The sequence below is a fragment of the Cyprinodon variegatus genome, unplaced genomic scaffold (genome assembly GCF_000732505.1).
Source record: "Cyprinodon variegatus isolate N-32 unplaced genomic scaffold, C_variegatus-1.0 Scaffold89, whole genome shotgun sequence".
NCBI lineage: Eukaryota > Metazoa > Chordata > Actinopteri > Cyprinodontiformes > Cyprinodontidae > Cyprinodon > Cyprinodon variegatus.
In genome coordinates this window covers 617,077-644,729 of record NW_015150542.1, presented here as the reverse complement: position 1 = coordinate 644,729, position 27,653 = coordinate 617,077, and the positions used below count along the sequence as shown (strand labels likewise).

At 38.8% G+C, this 27,653-nt stretch overlaps 1 protein-coding gene across 2 annotated transcripts in view; it reads right to left on the bottom strand.

Annotated features, from left to right (window-relative positions):
• bmp2k (BMP2 inducible kinase) overlaps window positions 1-27,653 on the bottom strand; it is a 62,713-nt gene that overhangs the window by 30,794 nt on the left and 4,266 nt on the right. For both annotated transcript variants that reach the window (XM_015373614.1, XM_015373613.1), the window contains exons 2-4: window positions 5,429-5,547; window positions 2,877-2,982; window positions 87-229 (exon numbers count right to left, since the gene is read on the bottom strand). In XM_015373614.1, coding sequence (XP_015229100.1) covers window positions 87-229; window positions 2,877-2,982; window positions 5,429-5,547 — 368 coding nt within the window. The remainder of the gene's footprint in view (window positions 1-86; window positions 230-2,876; window positions 2,983-5,428; window positions 5,548-27,653) is intronic.

Sequence of the window (27,653 nt, the reverse complement as noted above, 5' to 3'; positions counted from 1 at the left end):
GCTTTTATACTCACCCAAACCTAGAAAACACTTATAGACTTCTGCAGACAGTGCAGGAACTCCAGATGTACTTATGTCCCCCTCACCTTAAGGTCCCTGTGAATGATGGGGGTCTTGCATTGATGAAGGCGAGCCACAGCTTCACATGTGTCACAGAAGATGTGGAGGACCTCGGCTTCACTGAAACCCACATTTAACCGCTGGTTCATCTGCTTCACTACCTGACCCGCTGCAAAAAAAGAAAAACAACACTCATCAACTTCCTCGTTAAGGTTGTAGAAACAAACCATGCTAGTATGTGTCCGGCTATTATCAAGGTTATTTTTCCCCTGTAGGAACATTTGCTTTTTTTCCAATTTTGAAAAACAAAATGAGGAGCATCAAGATTCAAGGGGAACGGCATTTTTTTTTTTTTTTTTTACATTGGGCCCTTGATTTTAGGTTATTACATCATTTCCTACTCACCCATATGAGATATTCGGTTAGGTTATATCCAAGTAACGTCGTAAACTAAACTGTTCATAATTTATTATTTATGGTACGCCAGCATTCATAACATGTAGGCATTTCACTGTCCCCCAGACATCCACGGTTATATTTTTATATTTATGTTTTTTTAAAACAAAGTGGAGTGTGTATGACGTCATCCATGCGCGCCGGCTACCATTCATTCATCCTGTCCGCTGAACTGCTTCCAGTTTCCCTCACGTGCCTGGAAGATGTCTGGTGCTTCTACCACAGATGATCTCTCTCTCCAAATGGAATTGAACGATTCAGATTAGCTAGTCGAACGAATAGAAGGGGTAGAGCGTAGCCGCCTGATGCCTGGGCTGCCTGTCACAACTCCAGTCCGGAGAGCGGATGACATCATACACGTTCCGCTTTGTTTTAAAAAATTATAATCGCGGATGTCTGTCCCCCAGACAGCTCCAAATGACGCAAAACTGATATGGGTGAGTAGAACATGATGTAATAACGTAAAATCATGGGCCCAATGTAAAAGAAAAAAACAAAAAAAACGGCATTCCGCTTTAAGCATTCAGCTCCAGTTGACCAAAGTTGAATCTTTATCAAGTAGCTGTTAGGATACAACAGATCAGTTTTAATCATTACTTTTAAAGTTTAGGGGAAGCTAGCAACCGAGACAGTCGTTTACCAGGTGAGCCCAGCAGTGGCATGATCTATAAAATCATTCAGACTTCTGAGAAGTGGATTTTAAAAGCAGAAAAATATATCAGGGTTATAAAAAAAAAATCCTCTGATTTTCTATTTCCAGAAAGGTTTTTTTTTTTTTTTTTACTTTTGCAGTATTACAAAAATTGTTAATAAACAACCCATTGGACTTTGTTTTCCAAGTTTGAAGACGTTTCGCTTCCCATCCGTGATGCTTTTTCAATTCGAAATGTCCGGATTGGCATTGAATTCCAAGCTTTATAGGCATGCAGGTCAACAAAGACCTCAACAAACTTAATGGGTGGACTCAGCGGCGGCTGGTCAATAGAGGGCGCTAGGGCGCCGCACCACCTACTAAATGACCCTTATTAAGACAGAAATGTGTGTACTGTTTCTTATAATTTCATTTTAAATTCAAATTTAAAATATTTCGAAATATATTGACATATTTTTTTTAGCTTTTCAAGATATGTATTGAATCTTTAATGACAAGTGAAGCGTCACTTCATTTTACGTTGGATTGATGAGTTATTTCTGCACTGGGGGCAAAAATCTTTACCCATTGACTCTCGTTAGAAGTTGTCCATGCGTCTGCAATACAAAGGTATAGGGAAGCTCGAGGCGGGGGGGGGGAGAGAAAGAGAGAGAGAGAGAAAGAAATGGGGCAAGAAACTTCCTTTTCCAGGTCCTGTTTAGCTGCAAGGCTTGGCTAACTGCATGGAGCGAGGCTAACGCTTTATTCTGCTTTCTCTGCCTCCTTTTTTAAACATCAGGATCTGACCCAGCATGGATAAAGAAAGGTAGGACTGATTTAAAGCACTTTTTAGAAAAGGAAAGGAAGCATGAACAATCTGAGATTCACATGGAAAGTAATATAATAGTGTACTTTTTCTAGATGTTTGTAAATTTGCATAGTTGCTCTTAAATAGCTTTTATATATATTAAAAACTATAAAGCTTACAAATAGCTTCTCCATTATTAAACTGGTACGTTATTGTTTTAGGTTTGTGAAACAATATTGGACCATGCAAAACACAGATTTACTCTGATAAAGCCTCAGAAGGGCATGATTTATGTAAAAAAATTAACTCCACCTGCCACCACTGGGTGGACCTGTTTTTTCGGTTCTATTTGCATGTTTTCTTAACCATTATGAGGCTTTGTTTCGCTACTCTATGAACCTTGGAACTCAACGCTATTCCAGACATTTTAAATGGAAAAAGCTTCCTGAATGCGAAGCGAAACGTCTACAAACTTGGAAAACAAAGTCCAGTGGATTGCTTTTTAAATTTTTGAATCTTTTTTTTTTTTTTTTTATGACTATGGCCTAGATCAGGGGTCTTCAACGTTTTCCAGGCTAAGGACCCCCAAACTGATGGCGAGATGGAGCGGGGACCCCCTTATTTTATATATTGTATGAAATTTTGTGTATTTGACTTATTTTTACTCAGAAACGCAGATCTGCATTGATGACTGAAAGACATCTTCTGCCTCCATTTATCTGTTTACTACAGTGTGTTGAATTCATGTTAATGTGGATTTAAAGACATTTCAATTAGTGGAAAATATTGCAGGGGGGAATATAAGTCTAATTAACCAAAATTTCGCGACCCCCATGCAGTACCTCTGCGGACCCCCTAGGGTTCGCGGCCCCCCTGTTGAAGACCTCTGGCCTAGATGACTGAGAATCTTCCCCAGCTTACCTTTGCAGTACTCCATGAGAATCAGGACCTCCCACACACTGTCTGAAACCGAGCTGATTGTCGAGTCCAGGTAACGGACAATGTTCTTGTGGCCCGACAGCTCTTTCTGCAGGCAGGGTGAAAAACATAGGAAAGATAAGGATACAAACAAACATTCAAGATCCATCAACCAAAACAAATGTTATTTTCTACTTTCCTAACAAGTTCCCAGGGAGGCAGATCTTTTAGTTATCAGGCTCCTCTCCTGTGGAACCAACCACCAGTTTTAGTCCACCCTGTCTACTTTTAAGGCTAGGCTTAAAACTTTCCTTTTTGATAAAGCTTTTAGTTAGAGTGGCTCAGGTTATCCCGACCTTTCTCTATAGATATGCTTAGACTGCTGGATGACATAGGAACCCCCCTTTTCATCATTCTGCTCCATTCTATATTCTCCAACTCTGCAGAATCTGTTAGTTCAAAATCATCTGCCTGGCTGTGTCTTTCCTCAAAAGCTTAAAAGTTGCCTTTTGTATCTCTGTTTTTATCTGTATATCTGCTTCTGTCTCATTGAACAGCAATCGGCCTCAGCAGAAGGCCGCTCACACTGAGCCTGGTTCCGCTGGAGGTTTCTTCCCGTTAAAAGGGAGATTTCCTCTCCACTGTCGCTACAAGCATGCTTGGCGTGAGGGATTGCCTTCGAGTCAATGGGTTGATCTGCTGGTTTTCCTTAAATAGAAAACTTTGAATCTGGTTGAATTGTTTCTGTAAAGTGCCAAGAGATGACGGGTTGTGAATTGGCGCTGTATAAACAAACTGAATTGAAATGACAGAAAGACAGATAGATAGATAAATAAATAAATAAAGTGAAGGACTGCGAAAAAAAATAGAAGGACAGAATGTATAGATGAGACAGTCAGATGGATTGATGTGTGGACAGATCAACATCCTGATTGGGGAACAGATGGAATATTATAGAGTAAGATCTAGAGGCAAGTCCAGAAATACAAACATGTTCACACATTATCTGAAACATGTGACACAGAAAATGTGTCCAAACTTTAACTGCTAAGAAAAATAGTTACTATTTTGATTAAATGGTAAAGAAAAAAAAAAACAATAGGCCTGTTGGAGTAGGTAGTGGTTATCGTTTTATTCCGCCAGTGCTGAGTCACAACTGGGAATAGTAATCTTTATAACAGAGCTTCAATAAAAGGCTCACACTTAAATAAACTAAATGCTTTATGTGTTTTTATATACCAACGATTCACTGCTAATGACTTAAGAAACCTTAAATAAAAAATAAAAAAAAACAGATCCAGTTTGTTTACAAAATATGTAAGTGCAAATAAATCATACAGAGTCAATCCTGGGTATAAAAGTATTACAGTTCAGTTTATTATATCAAATAATACATTTTCTAATGACTAAATCGTGTTGGCTACTTTGCAGCAATCGCTCATGCAGAGCATGCATGAAGCAAAGCAGAAATAACTGCTTTGTAAACGTAGTTCCTGCTGTGTCAGGTTTGTGACGCAGGCAGCAGCGACAAGGTGGATTACAAGGTGGAGTTTTTTTTTAATAAATAAGGTTTTCTTTTCCTCTGATGAAAAAAAAACAAAACAGACTGGTTGCTAAAGCCAAGGAGCACTGAGGTTCAACTGCACCTTTAAAGCCTTAACTAAAATGACTAGAATACAAAAAAATTATAAACTCACTCTTTAATAAATGTAACATTTTAATATTCATGTTGAGCTACTTGCACTGAATTAGTTTACCTTTCGGAACTCCTTTCATTCAGCTCCCATCTTCTGCTCAAAGTAATTCTGCTGATTATGCTTTACTGACATAAAGCGATTGTTTGTCGGTAGTTAAAGGCCAGCATGAGAAGTGTGTGTTGTGGAAACCAACACACCTAAGGCAATGTCCCAACAGGCCCAAACTGTGTCAACGTTTAAGGTCAGCTGTGGGTGTGGGAGCTGCACATCGTTCTAGATGATGACACAGCGAACAGACTGACAAAGCAGCCTGAATGGCTCTGATCGAGCTGCTCGTCCGCACTCCGGGGTCAAACGCTCATAATGATTCAGTCCGTCAGGGTCAAATATGTCTGAGGGGCTTTGGAAATATATAAAAAAAATTATGAGGGTTTAGCAGCTAAAACGTTTGGAGTGCGCTGAGGCAATCATGTGCAACAGATCGAAGTCGTTTAAAGATCGACCAGGTTCATTTACGCCATGTCAGTAAGCTCTCTGCTAAAAGTCTGTTTTGCTCTCACCAGACTGGAAATGCTGGAAAGAGGAGGGGGAGGGAGGTGTTTATGATGCAACCTGCTTCATGATTCAATGTGTTTTACAGTGAGCCATAGGGCTCTGTGGAGTGTGGAGCTGCAGAAACAAGAACTGTAAACAAACCCAAAACTGATTTAGTCAGTTTTTACATTATAAGCCAGGTAGATTCCAATGTATTATTTAACAGAGACTAGAAGATGTAGGTGGAACAAACTGACTTCTAACATCACCTCTTTAGAGCAGCAATATTGCAGTCATTATGAGCAAGAGTGCAAAACTTCTCACCATGATGGTGATCTCTCTCTTGTAGACATTCAGGTCCGGCACGTTGTTCACGTACATTCTTTTAAGAGCGCAGCGGACGCCGCTATGCGTCCGAGCCAGGAACACCACAGAAAAGCCCCCTAATGGATAGAAAAATGTAGATCATTAATTACAGTATTTCACTTACCGTATTTGATTAGGTTGATAGCAAGTTAAGCAGTTCATCAATCAAGGATTTTATTTTTGTGTTGTGTTCCCTCTGACTGAAAATATTACATAATAAAAAGAGGAAAGATTACAGATAATTTAAAATAATACAAAAAAAGCTTGCCTTCAAATAAAAGGTTTTCATAACTTTAAAGTGTTTTTATGTCTGAACAAAACCCACATTAGCACATTATTCAGAGCTTAAGTGACGTCTATTTTAGCCTGAATTCAATCATTATCACAAACACTTGCACTCATCAAACGGCGCCATTTTTAAATGTAAATATGATGCGTAAAAAGTTTAGTTTGATGGGTAACTTTGCCTTATGGATCCACCTTTGATGAGGTACTTGAATGTTCTAAACTTCAACTGCATTATTGTACACCCATAAAAGACTTGTATAAAAACATACTGTGATCAGAGAAACGGTAACCTTATTTGCAAGCAGGAGGATTTTTAGCATTTTTATGTAAACTGCATGTAAACCATGCAGAGAATAGTGACGGGAGCTGATTAGGTCACTGGATCTTTCCTAGATACTGGAGGATGGGGACTCAGAACATTGCCAGGACTCTGGACCGCCTCCATATGAAAACAAGAAAACGGCACCAGAGCATCTAAAGCAAAATCCAACTGATTCACAGCTTTCTATCTCAAACTTCTTAAAGAACCCCATAGAGAATTGGCTTTTTAACTTTGCTTTTGTTCCAAGTTTTGTCTCTTAAAGTTTCAAACAGGATTATGAGTCCAGCTTCAGCTCTGAGGTTTATGAATTGAATGTTTGAGCATAAACTCTGCAGCTGATTTACAACCGAGAAACCGATAACAGGATCTGTGACATGTTTTAACAACTCACTGAAAATAGAGATTAAAAAAAACAATTGCAGAGTTTAAACCCTGGCTGTCTCATTCTAGGACACAGCTGTTAAGATGGAGCTACTTAAGCTTTATTGGCTCACCAGGTTTGAAATGGATCCCATCATTCCTAATCCTGAGTTAAAGCAGGGTCCAGTAACACCCCGAACAGAAATTTCTTCATACAGATAACAGTTTTGAATCCAAAAGTAAAATGAAGCAACCATAAAATTATGTATCCATTTTTTTTAACCCAAAAATTTATGTTTTAATATTAAAGTCTTAGGTTGATGAAATTATAGTCCGCAAAAAATGGTGGATATTCTCAGAGTTGAGGCTCATTAAACAGCAAAATAAAGATTTTTCAGTATTTGATCCAGTAATCGTACAGAAAACAACAGATTTCCTCTCAACTAATTGGTGCAAACAGTGATGTAAGGCTTTGTGATCAATGCTTCAATCCACTGAAGAGAAGGCCAGAAACAAGTTCAACTTTGGAGCTGTTGTTCCTGAAAAGGTTCCCTTTACAAACATATTTTAAAAGCTAATTCAGAAAAGATTAAACTGTTGCCCCAGGAGGACTAAATGGACCACAGCAGGGCTTAAAGTGAGGCTTAATCACAAACACACTGAAGCAAAGTGTTTGCTTGTGTGTAGTCACAACAGGGAGTGATACAGTAGCACATATTACCAGATTAGGAACGGCTGAAGTTATTCTGCAACAAAAAGCAAGTCGAAAATGACACAAGGATCAATGGCGCCCCAGCAGAGCTATAAAAGAGAGTACGGTGAAACACAGCAGCTTAAAGAGAGAAACCAACTTTGGTTTAGCTTACTGTTGAAGTCGACTCAGACGGCTCACATCTGTTCACATTCAGCCACCAAAGAGGCCAACAAACAGATAAGTAAAGATAGAGCTGCTACCATCACAAGGTGAAGCAGAGCCTGGGGGCGCAGCTGCAGACATGTGATAGAAACTAAAGCAATACAAAAACTGCATAAATGCTTGGAAAACAATACTGCAGCCTGATAAAAAAAGATTTCCCCAACTTCTGCCCACATGAGGGGAATTTAAACTGAAAGGTTGCCAGGAGAGCAGCCTCTGCTGGAAGAAGCTCATTGATTCCCCTCGTGTTCCAGGGATGACTTCCTGGTCAATTCAAACGGCTAAATCAGGCTTTAATAGATTTTCTGACAACACTGTTGATTAGAAAGTCATTTAAAGACTTCCATCTTTATGGATCTGTTAGAAATTTTCAGAGTGACCTTCTTTGAAGCTAGAGGGTTTTGACTTCAATGCTCAAAGTTGTTTTTTTTTTAAACTAAGTTTCCAGAATCACACAAAACTTGGGGCACGCTTCGTTCTTTGGCTGGCTTAAACAAGGCTCATACACTTCAGCCCCCGTTACAGAGGAGGCTAGATCAGCAGCTGGAAGGGATTTATAATAAAAATATATTAGCAGCAGAAATGGACAATATTCCACACCGGCGGTCTGCAGCGGCAGGCTTCACAACTTGAGATGGATCCCCGTTACAACAGAGCTGTAGACGGTGGGATTGAAATTGCTGCTCTACTCAAAGCATATATTAAGGGGATGATTATTTAACATTGTAGATTAAATTCTAATAAAAAGGTATAGATAACACAACTAGGTTTGAGTACATTATTATTTGTGCAGCATTATAAAAACTGTTGCATTTCTGTTATGCATTTTATTTCCAAAGTGAGAAATGCAGAGGTAAAACTAAATCCCACAAGCCGTGCATGATCCCACATCTTGTATATTTGCATTTAGCATTAACATCTGTCATCCATATCTGTACATGTACTGTTATTCTTTATGACAGAGATGTTTATTAAAAGAGCCCTGTGTCTCATATCTCAGAGACCTGTGAAGTTAGTCACCATCTTCCAATTGATGATTAAGTTTCAATCATCTGCACCCGTCAGACAAATAGCCTCACATTTGACTCCTGACTTTCCTCTATATATGAAGGAGTTAAGGGGCAAAAACAATGACCGCTAGCCAAACAAACAACAAATGTAAATCATAACCCCCCACCTACCACCACTGGGCTGCGTGAGCCTTTCAAACAGATATGATCTATTAGTTTTTTTTTTCCTGCAGCTGTACATCACTGCCAAACATCTGGACTTTTTAGTCCTGTCATTCAGAGGTGTATCAGCTAACTAACTTATGCAATCCTGGAAAAAGTGCTTCATCTTTAAAGTTTCCAAGCTGATGAAACTTAACCCTACTTTTAATTATGTTCAGTTTATTCATTTCGTCCTTAAAGACAATATATTAGTAGTCATAAAACAATCTGGATTCTAAGGGAAATGACTGCTAGAAAACAACATCTGTCTCTATTGTTTAGAAAATCATATTTCAGGCCCCATTTTTTCCCCTCCAATCTCACGCTACATCAAGACTTATTAAAGATGCACCTACCTACGATACAACTAATTTAAAGTTTTAGGAGCTTTCTTGACTAAAACAAGTAGGATGCAGATGCAGTTACTCAAACGATACAGGAGAATGAGCTCAGATGTGGGACCTGATGGATGTGATGGATTTTATAAGGGAAAATCCATTAAACCGGGCGAAGGGCCAGGGAGTAGAAAGGAAAAGGCTGCTTGAGATGTAATGACAAGGTACAAAGGGTGAGCCTCTAAAACATGAAAAACTTTAGGGCATTCTCAAATCGAAGTTAATCCAACAACTTTTTTTTTTTCCATCAAATAGATAAAAGTGCCCATTTGAGACATAAATAATCTCATAATGTACATGAAATTCCACATTATCAAGTGAAACTATTTCATTCAAGTCATTTGCTGTAGCACTGAACAGATGACAGGCAGAAATCCAGCAAAGCCTCTGAAGGATCCTGAAGTATCAGCATGGTTTGGATACAATAAGCAGCAAAGCAAAAAACATCTCACATTAAACCCTAGATAAGATCTATTTTCAGGAATATTATATCCACCAATCAGCTGTCAGGCCGTTACCATCCGACTTGTGTACACATGAGGAAATGGGGCGGATTCTGTGGATCAGTTGACACCTGTAATGCTTATGTGTCCAGTTACAAACAGTACAGTTGTTCCACTTAAAATGAACTGTTCTTCTGCATCAGAACCAAATACTTTACCATTTCTGTGATGTCATAGTTGTCATCTATATTACGTATTTGGGTACACTTTAGTCCTCGGAAATTAAATTTGCATTTTTGAGAGCCCCTCAAATTACCATGTTATTGCTAAGGTAATTGAAAACTTGTGCTGTTAGGGTGCCCTTCAGTTCCAAGCACTATGAAAGCTGAGGTGGGTATAGAGCCAAAGTGTAGAGCTCAAGCTATATTTTTGGGTCATTCTGCAACATCTGTGCTGCAGTTCTGCCATTTCTAGAGATCTCTGCTCTGGAGTAATTGGTATAAACTTAAAATGATCATCCCAGTGAAGGATTTAGCAAGTTAAACAGAGTCTCTTGGCAGCAGATGTTCACACCAGACACTACTTATGTTATCCAGGATGCTAAAGGTCAAAGTGTAATGGAAGCACAAATGAGAAAGAGAGAAAAGATGTAAATAATCATCCTAAGTATCTCTATCGAAATGTTTTCTAACATTGTGCAGCCCAGTAGTGTCCCTACTGAGGATTTTGCCCTTTGGATAAAATTGTGTTACAGGACGAAATGGGAGTTGTCTGCAATCCATTCAGACAACTCCATGCCTGCCAACTGGTTTGCTCTGCAGCTGACCGGGTCCATATGCTACAGGATCAAGTTCTCTCTAAATCACCACCCTGGGGGCTTTTGTTGCCTCCCATGACTATGCCAGCCGCGGGAAGCAGTGTGCTATTGAATAAGTTGGTCCGGGTGGAATGATTTGTTGTAGAGTGGGCTTTTTGTGCCCCGCATACAAACTTCCCAGACCAATGAAGGGCTTTGGAATGCCTCAAAACATTTTCAGATCCTAAATTAGCTGAAAAAGCTACATTTTGGCACTTTTTTTACCCAGTTGTTTGGTAACCAACAGAAAAAGTATACTCTGCTTTAAAAAGTTGAGTCTGAAAGGTGAGTTATTACCTTATGTTTTTAAATTCTTCTAGTAATTCAATATTGAGTAATACACCTTATATTTATTCCAAAAAATAATAATTTGATAACTTTGAAGAACCTAACCATAAAAAGGACATTTCAACTTCTTGAGTAGATTTTAAAACAATGATCTAAGCCTAATTGCATTTGATGATTATAAACCACGAGTTTTAGAACAACTATCTTTCCATTAAAGAAAGACTAATACGCATGTCTAACGTAATCCGCCACCATTAAGCCAAATTAACTGTTGCTACACCTCCTGCTCGTCTGCTGACAGGCAGCAGGGTGGAAGGGATATGCAAAACTTCAGGGTGAGGACTGAGTCAGCTGTCAGAGACAGTTGGGAGGAAAACCCCATAATCCATCAGGCAAAGATAGCAAAGGGAGCGAAGCTACAGCCTGATGCTGAGTGAAGGCTTTAAGTGGAGAGTCCTTTTTCCCCCCCCTTTCTTTAAAACAACAAATGAATACCAAGAGTTTTGTAGCCTGACATCATTGATAAGCATGAAAAAAAAAAAAAAACAGACCACCAGTCAACCCAAAGTAAACAGTTCATCTACAATGTTTTTTGTTGGTGGTGAGGAGGAAACTAAAAGTTTGCAAAGTCACTGGGAGCAGATGTTATTCCTTTGGGGAATGATATCAGCATTTGTGATGGCAGTTTGAAACAATCCTTCTGTCCAAACCTCTTGTCTGATCAACGACCTACAGGAACACCAGAGCAGAACGACACTTAAAGAGGGAACATTTCAAGCCAAGAGAGGCATTTCCTCCTTCAACATCCTTTAACTTAAACTTACAACACTTCCCCAGACACTTCCCCAACGTTGAAGAATGTAAATTATAAAGGCATCAAGAGACAGACCATCAAAAACTTTATTTCAGTAAGGTTAATTTGTCTCTTCTACGTAACCAGTAAATTTGGCCGCTTAGACCGAAGAAACCCATCAGTCTGCTAAAGGAAGGAGTTCTGCTGAGCAGAGGTATTTTCTCTGCCCTTTTCAACTCTAAATCTCCTCTTGACTTCCTCTTTAAATTCAAAACGGAGCTCAGAGGAGAGCTTGGTTTTTTTTTCCAGTGTAACACACAAAAGTTTCTCAGCATAAACTACCCAGCCATCTTCACATGGCATTAAGACGGCCCTGGAGTCTCCCGACCGTTTCCAACACATCATCAGAAATACCAGATGATGTAAGTTAAGATTTTCCATGCCCGAAGACTGAATCCTGTGCAATGCATATAAAATCTGTTAATCACACAGCATCTCATGACCCAGGGGATGGTTTTTTTTTTTTATGAGTCATGCCTTGACTCTTGCAGCCATCCAGTAATTTCCTTTTGCTTATCCGATATCAGGTCAAGGGGGTAACATATCTAGGAGGGAATCCAAGGAATCCCTCTCCTCAGCTCATTCGGAGGCATCTCAGGGAGATCCCAGGCCCATAGCTCAGCTAGCAGGCTTTGCTTCTGCCCTGGGGATCTCCTCCTAGTTGGACATTCCCAGGATATCTCTAAGGGGAGGTGTCCACAGCATAACCGCAATACTTTAAATTACTACTTTTAATAGAGGGGGGCAGTTGCAGTTTCACTTTCAATTAAAATCTCAGTAGGGGAGTAAGTTCCTCACCTTTTCTCTTCCAATTAAATAAAGTTATTTCAGTAGCTACAACCTCTGAGCTTGTGCCAGCGTTGATTCATATTTCATGACCAAAGGTAAGGGACAGAGCAGTAATAGAGATGTCAGCTTTTTTTAAACTATTGCTACAGTTATGATTCCCATGAACTACTGTGTCTGCCTTTCTTCCTAAACACATCGCATCCATCATATCGTTGCAGGACACAATTTAGGTATAGTCTGAATAAAGTTGACTTCCAAGCAAGCATCTTTTATGCAATTTGGAGGTGTGTGTACACATATCTTCCTAGCTTAGGTTACTATCATGCAACTAAGGCCGACATTGTAAAGATGGCATTGAAGCAAATTTATTAGGAGGGCAACATTTGAGAAAACATTTAAATATTTAAACAAAAAATGAGAATATTATTTATGATAATCTCACATTTTGCAGAGTAAGGTTTGTTTCCATCAACCACTAACAACTTGCACAAGTTTTGGTCAACAAGAGCAACTTAAGTCCAACCAATTGCCTGAGAATATGTCAGAAATGTGCATAGTGTCTGTTTTTCCCACATAAAATCTGGTATTCCAAACTACATCTGTTTTTTTTGCAACGACCCTTAAATATATAGAGCAGCTTTTGTATTTATTGGCATGGAGGATGAAGTTTTGTTCATTTCAGCTTTAGTATGAATATTGAAATTTAATTAATACAAGATCACAGCGTCTGTGCTAAGACCATCTACTACCATCTAGACGGGAGCTCAGAGATACAGAAAAAAGACAACTGAACTGGTGATCTTGTTTGAGCAGCAGGTGCAGTTTGTGTTTACTCAGAGGCCGTTATCCCCTTGTGTGAATACTGGATCACATGAGTTTGGTGGCTACTGTGTCTTGCCCAGGGGCACGCTCACATCTGGCAGGAGACAGCTGCACTCAAACCAACAACTTTGTGGATTTGACGAAGACTACCCTTTCCCAGTTAGCTGCAGTCGTTTTGTCTCGGTTAATAAAAGAAAAAGAACTCCCCTTTTTTTTCCCATTTAAACTATGTTTTGTCTCGTAAAAGAGGTGTTCTATCTGTAGCAGCTGCTCCTGTTAATTACAGCTGATGACTTTCTGATCCTCAACACTTCAGGAAATCCTCTTTGATTCAGTATAACAGAGGCCAATGCAGAAGCTGTTGTTCTCTGGCTGGTTGAACACAACAGGCCTGTTTTCATCATTGTGTAACTGGAACTGCAACAAAGCAATGCAAGTAATTTAAAAATAGCAGAAAAGTACATGTTAAGAACAAAATTAAGAATGAATTTAACCACACATTCTCCAGACTAGCCTTGAAACAGTTTCAGGTTAACGATCGTCTATGTTGGCATCTTTGTTTCTTCTAAGTTGTAAAAAGTTGCACTACAGCAACACTCCCACCTAAAAATAGATGTGCAGATGATTTATCGAGCCATCGAGACATTCTGCACCCTGTGGTCTTTCTCTTGATTTGAACAACACACCAGCATGCTACTTTTATGCTGGACTTTTTAAAAGTCTAGAACAGGACAGTTCTTATTGATATGAAGAAAAAAGAACATATTCAAAGACATCTTGTTAAAGTGAGAAGGATGGGTCAAGCCCACAGGGCTCAGAGATGCAAGGTTGTTGCAGGTCAGAGAATCTCTGCCAGAGCACGGAGGTGGCAGAGGAATTCTGAGGCACTCAGGACTGAAATATGTGAAAAGTACTTTTACAGAATCAAATGATCTTAATTTACCGGTACGTAGAGTTTCTTTATGAAACTCTAAATAAAGAATTTAAAGGTAGGGTCACCACGGTTCTTTGACAAATGTCGTTAGACAAAAAGTGTCTACGAATGTATGAGAAGAAAAGAAAGGCCTAAGAAGAGGCAGATATATCCCACAATGCTTTGTGCAGAGAGCTCTCCTCACAAAGCATTATGGGATTTGCTGTCACAGCAGCCCGCTGTTAACACCCGACAGTGGCGACTAATAATGAAGATGGTGCAGGCAACGCGCAGTGAAGGAGGAGGAGTTATGTGATCAACGGGGAGAAAAGAGTAGTGATCATCTGTCCAAATGGTAAGTTAACTGAGTCCACTATATAGTCCCCACTCTGTATGGTGATTAAGGGATTTAGGGGTTAGGGCGGACATTCGGACACAGTAAGCTTGTATGAACTATGAGAACAGCAACATTTAAACAGAGCGTGAACAAGGAGAAATGGGCTTGTGCATGCTCTTGCACACGTTTAATAGGAGTTCCCTCTTTGGAGCGGGTACAGGGTTGTGCATGTAGATTTATTTTTAGTGAAAAGGGTGGGTCCTCTATACCTTTAAAGATAAGTCCAAACAAAAACATTTAAAAGGTTTTCTCAAAGGAAAAACAAATACAAACATATTTTCTGCAAAGCCTGATTAAAACAGCAAGACATTTATAAAGGCAGATTTTAGGAGCGCAGGAATTTGTTGTTCACAATCTAAAAATTAAATTAAAGTTTGGGGGAGGGGAGTTGCCCTTGTAAGGAAAGATATATAATTCTTCAAAGATGCTCTGATAATGTAAGAGTGTGTCGTAAAAATGATCTATTCCTCCTGTCCCTCGTTATTATTTTCCATTAGATAAAATGGTTTCCACTGATGGCTTATCTTTAGGCAGAGTCATTCTTCAAGGTTGCATCCAAATATCATAGTTTATTAGACAACTTAAAAAGATAATGAGGCACTTTTAGAAAAACGGTTGATTTCTTGAGCTAAGGAGATGGTTAGTGAATTTAAAGATTTCTTAAATTGATTAGGGTTTTTTTTATTTGCATAACCACAGTATTCACCATCATGAGCTTTAACTTCTTATCTGTGACACAGCAGAACACTCTGTGAAACATCCCTGGTCTTCAAGTTCCCTCCACATCCTGTTCTGCTCAGATCAGCCCTCTCAAGAGACACAAATTCCTTTAGGATCAGCAACTTTTTTCACAGAAAAGTAGTACTTTACATCTAATTAAAATGAGAAAAACTAATTTAATTTACATCAGCCTAATTATCAATATAACTATATAGTGCAGCTAGTTGACTATATGTTCAAAGACAAATGTGGTGCATTACAAAGTAAAATCAATTTATAAGAAGTGTAAACCTGAAGACAAGAGAGTCTGAAAATGTCTAATCTGAAGATTATTTTTCAGAAGGCCTTTTGGCATCATCAATGTGCCTTTATGTCATGTAATGACATCTGCAAGGCTAAAGGCTGTCTGGATTCAGCACAGCTGTACGAAGGTCCTTTCCTTTCCAGGATAGTGTTCTTAATGTTGAACCCACAAAAGGTGAAAGAGGAGGAGCAAGGAACAGGAAGAAGAAGCTTCAATTTGGAGGGAAAGTCTTTCAGATCTTGGATTAGCGGTCAACAACTACAATCTACAACCTTTAAACTGCAAAACAGCAGTGATATGCTGTAGAACATCTGAAGCTCTGAGACGAAAACTTTAATACCATTAGTGAAACTTAGAAAAAGCTTGTTTCACCTCAACAGATACATCTTATGTGTACAGCTGTGAAGGAAATGCATCTTCCAAACAAAGGCTTTCTTTAACCGCAGCAAATCTTGCAGATTCATCTTCACCATACAGAACATCTCAGTTTTGCAATCAACCTTACCCTCTGCTTGGCTAAAGGGAACTGCAAACACAGTTAAAAGTTTGTGTTTACTAAACTGTCTGCCTTGACTTTTACTCTTTATTCTTCCTCAGCTCATTCTGCCACTTAAGCTTCCATAGAAAGCAAGAAGTCTGACTGTAAGAAAACCAATGTTTACTGTGACAGAGGCTCAGGTGAGGAGTCAAAAGCTCTGGAAAAGACGGATAAACATCTCTTACAAACTCTTTTCTCCATAAAAAGCTACATGAGGTGCAGTCACTGGACTTGTTTTTTCTTACTGGGATTAGTGAACTGGGAAGGTTCTGGCTCTGAAAGCTTGGAAAAGTCTGACCTCAACTTCAATTGATTCATCTAAAACTGAAAGGAGTGGCTATGCTTTCAGCGCCATGATGGAACAGGCAAAGACGTACAATACACGAGAAAGATTAAAAAGGCTAATTCACTGCAGCATTTAAAGGTGAAGCAATTCATTAAACATACAATAAAATGAATGAGGGTTATCTCTTCATGTTCAGGAGTGTCAAGGAGAAACCACGTTAACTTGAGGGAGCCCAACAGAGCGCAACTTTTGCTCAGAAAAGTTATAGAACCTATAAGTACAAAAAAAAATTCTACATATATATCTTTGTGATAAATACAATTACAATGGGGAATACATCATTTATACCAAATGCAGTTCACTCATTTGTCTTCATAGGGCATCTAATGAGTAAAGGCATTCACATTTGGGACTATTTACAATTCCAGCTATTGTGTAAAAAAGCCTCAGAGGTTAATAAAACAATATCCCAAAGTTTGGTGAGAGAACAGCAAAACTGAGAAGACCTACAAAGGCAAGACCGTCCACCTACAAAATGCAGCACAACATCCCCATATGTAAACAGAAATATGTAAACAAAATTTATAGTCAAGCACTCTTCAAAAGTAGCATTAGTGGCCTAATTGCAGTTTGGTACTCTGAGTGCGTAAAGCCGGGCTTTTCTCTGTGTGATTTTTTGCCCTTTTCGGGGCGATTTTCCAGTCGTGCCAGAATTTTCTGATCGGGCCGACTTTAAGCCTGATCGTGTGTCATACGTCATGTAGTATACAGGGGGTAACGAGGGGCGAGCAGCCTCTCACGACCACCTCCCGATCAGTAATCGTGAGGTCGTGGGCAAATCACTCAGTGGGCATGCACAAACGAGGATTCTTTTTCTTCTTCCTCTTAGATGAAAACACAGAAGCATTGCGGGGGTGCGGGTGAAATTGAGTTCTTTTTGTAAAATAGACAGACTGTAGTAGCCACGTTTGCTCGGCCATGTGTTTGTCCAAATACGTCGTCGCCAGGGAGTCTGACATGTTTTTTAGACGTACAGTGTGAGCAGGTAGATCGCATCTGTGTGTCGGGCTGATTATGTATCATAAGCTGTGAACTCACACTGTACGATGAAACAGAAGAGCTGTAGTTGTGTGCAATGATTGAAAAAAATCGCACAGGGTTTGGTTCAGATGCAATTAATAACATTTATCGCTGAATTTAAGTTTTATGTTTGCGAGATTTAATTTTTGAAGAAAAAAGTTTTTTTTTTTTTGTTTTTTTTTTTTTTTACATCAGTCCACTTATTTTGCTCCAATAGCTTAAAGTGACATGAGTTTATCACTTTTTGTTTTTAGAGGTCTTCTCATTACAGATAAACTTGCTTCCTGTGTGATACCATTAGCTGCACACATTAGTGTTATATTTTTATTGCTTCTGAAAGTTTGCCATTTCTCTTTATCTAACTTGAGAGAAGGAAAATAATAATAATAATCATCCCCAGTAAAACATAGGGGTGGCAGCATCATTCTGTGGAGATACTGCTCTTCAGAAGGGCGAGGAGAATGGATGAGAAGATGCAAACCTTTGAGACTGCTTCCAGACAACCTGCAGGAAATACCTGCACCACCAGCTTTCTGTGCTCCTCTTTGTCCCTTGGATAAAATAACTATTAATTGCATTTGTAAAATAAAATGCAGCACCAACAACAGTAATGGCGGCCATAGAAAGGCACTGATCAGGCTTTTTCTAATAGCATTTTCTCATTTTTCAGTTGGAGCTGCTACTTACAATTACGACTCACATTGTTTTTTGTTTTTTTTTGGCACAAAAGAGAACTAGCATTTCAACTTATCTGTGTGATTACTCCATGTTTTCTTTACAATATATGTCTCTAAAATTTGTTTACATCTTTGATAATAATCATATTCATCTAGGGGCCAAGAACAAAACATTTCTGGTTTTGATAGAATAGGTTTTATCACATTCTCTGAATCTAACCTCCTTATCAAGGGTGAAAATTGGTAGACCAAACCTCTGGCCGACTGACAGCTTTACTGAGACCACCACCACAATCACCAAAGACGCTATGACTCATTGGGCATGTTCCTCTGCTCTTTATCAGAGTTTTTAAAAAAAACGTAAAATTTTTTACTTGCTACCACTGTAATAATGAAGTTTTTTAAAATTAACTGATCCAAACTGTGGTTTTAAAGTTAGTTTTGCTCTGTATACTGATCACTATTCTCTGCCTGTTTTTGACTTTTAACTTTGGTTACCTGCTAAAACAGTTCTTTCCTGTAAGAAGACTGAAAGAAATGTAATGAGTTGACACAATTCTGGAAAGGCTAGATTATCTAAATTATTTACCTTTTTTTTATGTTTCTTTATTCTTGGAATCTCAGCTAAAGAAATTAGAAAAAAAAAATCACTGTATCAACCAACCTCACTCCAACACTGTGTTCTTTGTAATAGTTAGAATAGCAGAGGTCAAAATAATTCATTTGCAGTTTCCTGAAGAGAGGAGGCGGTGAAACAGAGCAGCAGGAACAGAAAGCCTGAATGAGCAAGCATAAAGGCATCGATGCCCATCACGGGACTGGGAGCTGCATCGTCGTACCAGTATTCTCTCTAGGCCTCTGGATTAAGACAACAAAGTCGCACAATGTGTCCATTCATCACCAGAACAGTATGCTAATAGCTTAGATGAAAGCATTCTCATCAAACTCCCCTCAGAGGGAAAAAAAAAAATCATAAAAAAGGGAATAAATATTTGATATCTGATAAAAGCTTTATTTGAATCACGCATAAAAAGGTGACACATTTTATAAGGTACAGTGTTAGTTACTGTGTGTTATGTTTTTGGTTTTAGCTGGACATTTTAATGAGGATTTAATTAACAAAACAAAACAAAAAATCCAGGAAGAACCATTCTGAATTATCCACCTTCCAGACAGCATCAGAACCATGGCACTTTTTCAGCGAGTCATTTGCAGTGGACTAAAAGGTGATGGCCACTGGGCCCTTAACTCCTACAGGCCAGTAAGTGATGCACTTACTTTCCTCTAACTATTCAGCAAGAGATAATTTAGACGCTTCGAGAGGAGATACATTCGAAGATAGAGATAAAGAAGACTGGAATCAGGCATGTTTAAAAGCACATAAACAAACAATTAACACACTATTTAATCTTCCGCAATATAAATGTCTTATGAGAACCTTTATAACACCAGTTAGGCTTCACCATATGTCCAGTGATATTAAAAGATACTTGCACTAAATGTTTATTTATGTTTATGAAAAGGAACTATTCTCCATTGTTTGTAGGAAGTCCAGAAGATTTGGAAGGATGTTATTAGGTGTCTATCTGAATTATTATTATTATAATTGAAAGTCCCATTAGAGATTAAAATCTGTGTTCTAGGAATATACCTAATAAATTTAAACAATCGCAGAGGACAACTACATTGTTACACTATGGACTTCTTCAAGTAGGAAGATCTATTGCACTATACTGGAGGAGCATGAAGGCCTCCTCCATGGGACTGCCAGTGTCAGCATTGTAACCAGAGGTAAATATTTATATATGTTTGACCTGTCAGATTTGACTAAACAATTCCTTATATAGTACATACTTAAATACTAAAATTAATGCTTTTATTCTGCAGCAAAATTTTCTTAAAAATGTTTTAGATTTAAAAAAAGCTGTGGCAATGACCTTCAAATATTATTTGTATTTTTATTAAATGTAATTTTTATTAAATATTTAATTTAGCTCATTTATCGAACGCACTTTACAATCAATGAAGATATAAATTTACAAAACGAACAGCAAATAAAATGCACAAAACATACAAATAAAATCCCGTTTAAGCAACGCCTACCCAGCTACAGGCTGCCAAAGGGGAAAGCCTAAGAGCCACGTGTTGAACACAGAAAATGTTTGCATGGAAACAGAGTTTTTGCATCCGTCTTGTTTACATGATCCATGGCCTGTCATGGCCGCCACCTCAAACAGTGGAAAATGCACCTAGCTCTGGATACAACAACAAACAGGGCGCTGCTATCAGAAAGAGATGGCATGTTTTAACCTGCTGACAACATGCATGGCTTCTACGAGCAAGGTCAAAATCTTCATCAGGCGTTGTTTCCTGTTGTTGTTTAGGTTGTATCTTTTAAGACAAGAAGCAGGTAGAAAATTGTGCAAAATAAGGCCAATGTAAAAACTTCAGATTTGACCAAGTGGAAGACTTCAACATAATCAGATACCCTTAAAGTCCAACCTTTGTAAATGAGCTTATAAAAGTGCTCGTGCAGGAAGTGAAACCCTAGAGGCTTAGTCTCCAGTGACTTGTAAATTTAGTGACATTTTATCAAGAGCAAACCAACACATGCAAACATTTTGGGACTTCTAACCACATTCGGTCGATGTTTTAGGAAAAGGATTTACATTTTGAAAAGCTTACCTCACCTTACACCAAATATTTCAAGAAATGACTTTTCAGCTTCATAACAAGGACAACCTAGAGTAATAACCAGAACCATAAATGATCTCTTCCAGAAAACGCTGAAGATGCCAAGTCATTGGTTTCTGACCTTCAGCCCTGGTTCCTTTGGATTATGCAACAAGCTAATTATCCAAAGCACACCAACAAGTTCACCCCGGATTAGATCGAAAAACTGAATGAAGGTTTTGGGGCAAAATCCAAAGGAATTACTATAACGTAACCTTGAAAAGGGGGCTCAGGCTAGAAAACCATGCTATTGGATAGAATAAAAATGTAAAAAAAAAAAAAAAGTGTTTAAGCAGGTGAATTATCTATGGCACTATAATTATCTTAAAAACTCTTAAAAACACAGACTATAAGAAAAGAAATTATTAGCTGTGGTAACTCTTTCTGAAAGTTGTAGAAGAAATCGCTGTGTGGTAAGAGCTAGAGTGACGCGTCAGCAGACGCATCCTGTTAGTGCGAGTTGCCTCTGGGTTCCTCTTGATAACAGCAGGAGCTGAAGGGAAACCACAAAGACTTAGAGAGGAGCAAAGATAAAGTTCCAACTCGGCGTGAAAAACCCAGCAGCGCTGCTAATATACCACAGAGGAACTTATTGGCCATAAAGTTTCACTTTAAGGGAATCTCGCGCCTTTCATTAAACTGATGTAAGTGCTGGATTAAAGTTAAAAGAGCAAAACATCACATGACCAATTTGGTACAGAGACATCAATGGTCAAAGAGAACTGCCGGCTCACATGGTGGAGCAGAACATCTTTCCGTTCCAGAATAATCAACCATCTCCTCTGAAGAAATCCTGAAAATGTTCTCTGCTTAGAGAAGGGAAATACAATTCTGCAATCTGTGTTTTTTGACAAAGATAACAGAGATACATAGGAGCATCAGTTTCATTATCAGTGAGGAACAGGGAAAAAGAGCCTTTTTAGTAGATCAGCAGATAATTGCAAAACTATAAGGGGAAGAGAAGTGGCTGAAACAGTAGGTTAGACGTTCATCAGCTAAAGGTTTAATCTAACGGCTTTATTTCACCCTTGGGGTGGTTTGTTTGCAACGCAACAATAATTTTTTTACATTTCAGTGAAATTGCTCCTCTGCATTTCACCTAAGACTAAAGACGCATTGGGTTGCCTCTGCGCAGCACCCAGGGCGTTAGTCTCCATTTATACAGAATCCATTATCCTTGCAGTTTGCTCTCCATTGCAAATAGAAGACATCCAAATCAATTCTGTAATTCCCACTGGCTCTGTGGCACAGAAGCATGACACAGAACCCTCACCTGGTGCACTACAGATGGGATGGGGACTTGTCTTTACAAATTAGGCAGCAAAACACATTCATTCTAAAAGCCAGAAAAGCTGCACAAGTTGTCCAACACAGGAAGAGCAAAATAGATCAGGGACATTTCAAAATAAGAGGCAGGAGCAAGTCCAGTTTCTCCTCCAAGTTGCATGAACGTGTCCAACCAGCAGTCAGTATAAACTCTGGGTCTAGTTCAGCATCTGCAGGACTCAAACCAGAGACCTGCATTAAGGTGCTGACCCAAACAACTTCAGGTCAGTTTATTAATGGTGCTAAGCAATCATCGATGTCTCTCTATAACAGGGCTTGCTTTGCATTGTGGGATACGGTGGAGTAAGATGAAATCGTCCAGTGAGCTGTTTCCAAACTAAATTTCTTTTTGTTTTACACGTGTAAACAAAATGACAAAATCTGTCTAGAGTAAACAAACTAATGAGTGTTTCGTTTATAAAGAACATAAAGCACCGTGCAACTTTCAAGACGGCCCAAAGTTCTCATAATTTTTTCATTGTACTTCCCAAATAGTTTTACTGATTAAGCAGGAAAAGAAATACTAAGAAAAATATAATATTTTCATCTTTTTCCAGCAGATTGGAACACATCACGTGTTTAATGTATTTACGTTTGGTTGTCCTGAATCGTTAACATCTGACAAAGTGATTCAAAATTTTTGGGTAGTTCGTACAGGTTGAGCTCGAGTTTTTAAGTTTGGAAGAGCAGGTGGAAAAACACCAATAAAATATACCCATGTTCTCTTGTTCGTAGTGACCCTTGATCGATACAAATAATAAGACCAAATGCAAAGTCAATTAAATTAACTTAAAATGCATTTTTCCCTAACTAGTAGGTATAGATACTACAACGATCCACAGAAAGGACCATGTTTGTTCATCAAACCTCTAAAGACAGGGAGTAAAGCGTTAGTGACAACATAAAAGGCGGTTTATGGACGAGTAGAGATAACGCTGCACTTCCTCTGTGGTTTGATGACTACTTCATGTTTTACTTCTTCAGAAAGAAATCTTCATGACGTTTCTGACAACAAGAGTTTCTATGCAACAGAATCAACTAATGCATCAGTATTAGTTGATTGTTTAAAGATCGTTTAAGCAGCTTTAAGCTGTTACCTTAGACAGAAAGGTTGTTCTTCATGCAAAGGAGTTGGAGAGAAAAGAAAGGTCTACACCTTGTGCTGCTGCATTTCATTACATTTAGGTTTTTAAAAAATGACCAGCCTAACTACAAGCTCTGCTATGCTGATAAAAAGCATTGGGATGATTATGGTAAATATCTCTAAGCTTGATCTGTACTTACTTAGCTTTTATTTTTTGTACAGCTTTCATGACATTTCCTTTTCTTAAAATGCAGCAGTGCTTAAACATAAACAGTACTAAAGAATCTGATTTTCACTTGGATTATGAATAAGGGCTGCACTATATCAGAAAATCTTATGAAGGACATTAAAGCGAAGCCCTTTGATTATAATATCAAATGTGATATTTCGCTGCTTTGTTCTCCTATCAGTCTCAAACCCTTATCATTTTTGGGTAAAGTAATTGCCTGATTTGAACATCTGCCACAATGAGAGTGGCAAACTGGCTAAATATGACATTAGCATGCAAAAAGACTTCCAGGACCCTTGGCATATATTAGCAAAAAAGGATTGCACTAGGCAGTTCTTTACAATATGAATATTGCTCAAATGGACGATTAGCATACTGTCGCAATTTATTTGGCAGTTTTATTAGGAAGACCAGAGAATCGAGAGATGTTTCAATCAAGATTAAACAGGAGAAAATAGAAAAACTGTTTCACATGTGCACAAATCACATCTGCTTTCCATGTCGGAACGCTCCTAATTTGGCATGTATTCAGTTTAAGACTTCATTTTTTATATGTTTAAACTGTCTGGACAAAACTGCTGCTTTATGGGAAACTGAACAGACACTTAGAAAGCTAGTTTTCCCAGCTTTTTATTAAAAAAGGGAAGAAAAAACAGAGTAACAATGACTGTTTATTTTCCCACCGCATTATGACTATTGGTCTGCAAGTTAATGTTTCAGGTACAATGTGTAATAATTACAGCTATTTACTGACATAAATGTCATATAGTATCTATCTGTATGTTATTTATTATCACCTATGAAATGAAAGTCATTATGTTTGTCTTGCCTTATTTATAATTCCATAGGAGAGGTTTGCATTTGAGGAGGCAGACATCTTTTGTGTTACAAAACAGTGACTATAGAAATGACCATAACACTTGCATGGGACTGCAGCCAAGTTAGGCCCATATGCAATCCAACACAGACTAATAAAATACTGATATCTATGTAATAATTTAACTTTTATCTAACATTGCAGAAATTCACTCTGCATTTAACCCATACCCTTACCCCTTGCAAAAACTGTGCGATTTTTTCAATCGTTGCGTGCAGCTACAGCTCACACTGTATGACGAAACCGCAGAGTTTAAAAGCGGCTGCCATCGTGTGGCACCCGGGGAGCAGTGTGGGGTTAAAGGTCTTGCTCAGGAACCCAAAGTGGAGGCTGTGGAGATCAAACCGGATACTTGCAACCCTACTCAGAACACAAGCGCACGGCTCTAACCCACTAGGCCAACACACCCCAACTGTTTAAAACTGTTAGGAAACCAGACTTCCACCAGCCACGACCGGCAACCGCCTCGTTATTATGAAGATGACTGATTTCAAGCGCAGGCTGTTTTTCTTTGGGGTTTTTTTTTCCTGAGCAGACTCACATCTCTCTCCTGCACTCAGTCCATGTCTGTTTTGGTCAGGGAGTAAAAAACAGGTGGACGAATCGTCTGGACAACATAGATTAATGGGAGACGGGGTCCTGAACTCATGGGGCTCTCAATAGATTCCCTGCTGTAGCAACCTAACAGGGGAAGAGCCGGCGAGCTATGGGACCACAGCATTAGAGGTGGCAGCTTACCGCTGCCAGCTCAGGAAGAGCTTGGACGGGCCAGTCGGGAAACTGCTGATTCTTAACTAATCTTCCACTGTTAACAGAAAGCGGTCTAAAAAGATCTTTAGACAGTGATTTCATCCAGCTCCACTATAACCAAAAAGCGGAAACATTAGTCTAATTCACCGTGGTCGCATTTAAAGAGCAGCAACAAAAGATCAATCCTGTAGACAAAAGTCCTGATTTGATGCTTTGGTTGTTCTGCATCAATCTGTAGCGTTTAGCAGTCATGTGTTACGTGTAGGTCAGTAATGACCGTTTACTGATGGCAAAAGACAGGAGACGACTAATGGAAGGGTGGAAACTCTTGATGTGCCACGAAGAAAACAAATTTTCTGATTTTTAATGTTTCTAAAGTATAAAATTCAGACTTCCTCATTGCATCTATTAGAGAACAAATATACATCTGGCATCATGTGGAACATACTTCTTTATCAGCTTTTAAACATAAAATCCTCGAGTCCAGCACCACATGTTTTAGATATTTGTCCACTTAGGCACAATGTTTAAAAAAAAAATTAAAAAATCGATAGGCTATTAACGGGCCCTTTGCCGAACTTGACCTACAGAAGGTAATTCATTCATGCGTCTACTGCAGGGGTAACCAACTGAAAATCAGCGGGGTCCGAATAAAGTAAAGATCCGGCGACATTTTTAATTATAAACTGTTACTTTAAACAGAATTTAACACTGAAATAAAAGCAGGTTTTTATGCATGTGTTTTTTTAAGTAGCGAACAACAATTGTCAGTTCTGTATATAGACAATTTCCTGAATCACATATTTTATAAAACACCTGAACTGACTCTTTGTTGTTTTTGTTTTTTTTTTTCTTTCCTTTTTATGGCTAAACGAGAGCAGAGGGCTTTACACTGCCCTGCAAGACTTTAAACCTGGGTTTGAATGAAGACAAAGCCATTCTCAAGCACATATCAAGGTGCTCAAGGTGCCCGGCATGCCACAGGTTTGCCTGTTGTGTCGAAGAGTAGCTAGCAGCAGTGACCCAAATTGACACAGCTCATTGGCTAATGTGTATCACGTGTAGCCTGGTCCCGGCGTTCCAACAGCTTTACCATATTAACCGGAGAAGCGCCGCAAGTGAAGTTAGACACTGTCGTTAGACAACATGCAGTGATTTATAAATGTTTTAAATCCGGTTGGGTCCGGGTCCGGAGCGCGGTCTGCCAAATCCGTGACCTCTGGCCTACCGTGTCATGCAGGAAACCTATAAGAAACGACAATGCAAGGAGGTATGCACTAACAGTTATTGCCTCACCACTTTCTCTCACAATGCAAAGAACACCTTACACTCCTTAGAAATATTTGTGTGAATGACTCTTTAAATGTTTGCTCAAGGAGGTACAGCTTAACATATTTTCTTTACATTTATCGCCAGAATGTTCATTAGGGTTTTCACTTAAAAACATTTATGAAACAAACAACTGTCCTACTTCAGTACAGGAGCTAAGTGAGACACAGTGTAGTAATATATGACTAAGTGTGACGCCCCGACAGCTAAGCAGTTACCTTGAGAAAGAGTGATGAGTAAAGGTCATGGTGTAACCTTGAGTTGCTGGAAGTCAGCTAAAACTAAAAGCGGCAGTCACTTCACGTGGTTCAATGATCACACACAGATAATATGACTGCTCGCAGGAGGAAACGTGGTCTTTATTTCTGATTTTAGTGTGGAGGAGTCAGATCAGGCCTGAGGCCTGAGATCACAGCTTGTTGACATTGTTGTGTTGCATGAGGAGACATGTTTGTCGCATCTGATCTGCTGACTCGGCATACCTCTTCTTTAAGGTTGAGAGATGATTTCAAGAGGTGTTTGATTTTGTCATTTTAGGTGCTATGATTTATAATATAATCTAGCCCTCATTTATCTTAAAATGTAGATATTTGAGCTTAATTTGTTTACCCAATCTTAAGGATTAGCTGAACATCCAATCCAGGTCGACAAAGAGGATAAATCTTATCAATAAGTTTTGTTTAGTGTATTTAATCTCCCTGTTTAGATTTTGTCTAGCAACAAAACAAAAGTTCTTGCCTCAACATAAAAATAATCACATGGCACAACATGTTCTGCTTTTATCAGGGTGAGACGAGGCAGTTCTAACTCAAAGTCCCTTGAAACCCACAACGCCATAATTGTTAAAGCGTTTCAGAAATAACAGCTGTTATACAAAAAAAAAAACTTCCTCGTTTTATGCCAGTCTGACTGAGGCTGAAGAAGATTTAGTATTTTCCTTGAACAAAAGGCGTTTCGCTGAGTCACAAAAAGCAGAGTTTGAAAATTCACGAGGAGTCTGTCCCACATCCTGAAGAGCCGTCTACAAACACAGCTCATTGTAAACATTCATCTTTTCATCTGTGACGCCTCTGCAGTTACTTGTCTTACCGTTGCAACCCAATTAAGTTTGCACACGTCAACTACTCAAGAAACATGTTTAGTTTCCTTTCATCCTTTTCACTTTTACTAAAGTAATTTCTAAGACATTAACAAACTGATCAGGAGCTTTGATGAAAACGTTTCAAGTCAGAACTCATTTCTTTTCCAGACTTGCTTCCCTGTATCTCATTCTATCCAAGTTTGTCTGACTCCATTTTATTTGAAACACTATAAGAAAACACAAACTTCCCATATTGTGGCTTTTTTATTAATTAAATATTACTTTTTAATTGCCGGTGTACACCTGTATGTGTTCT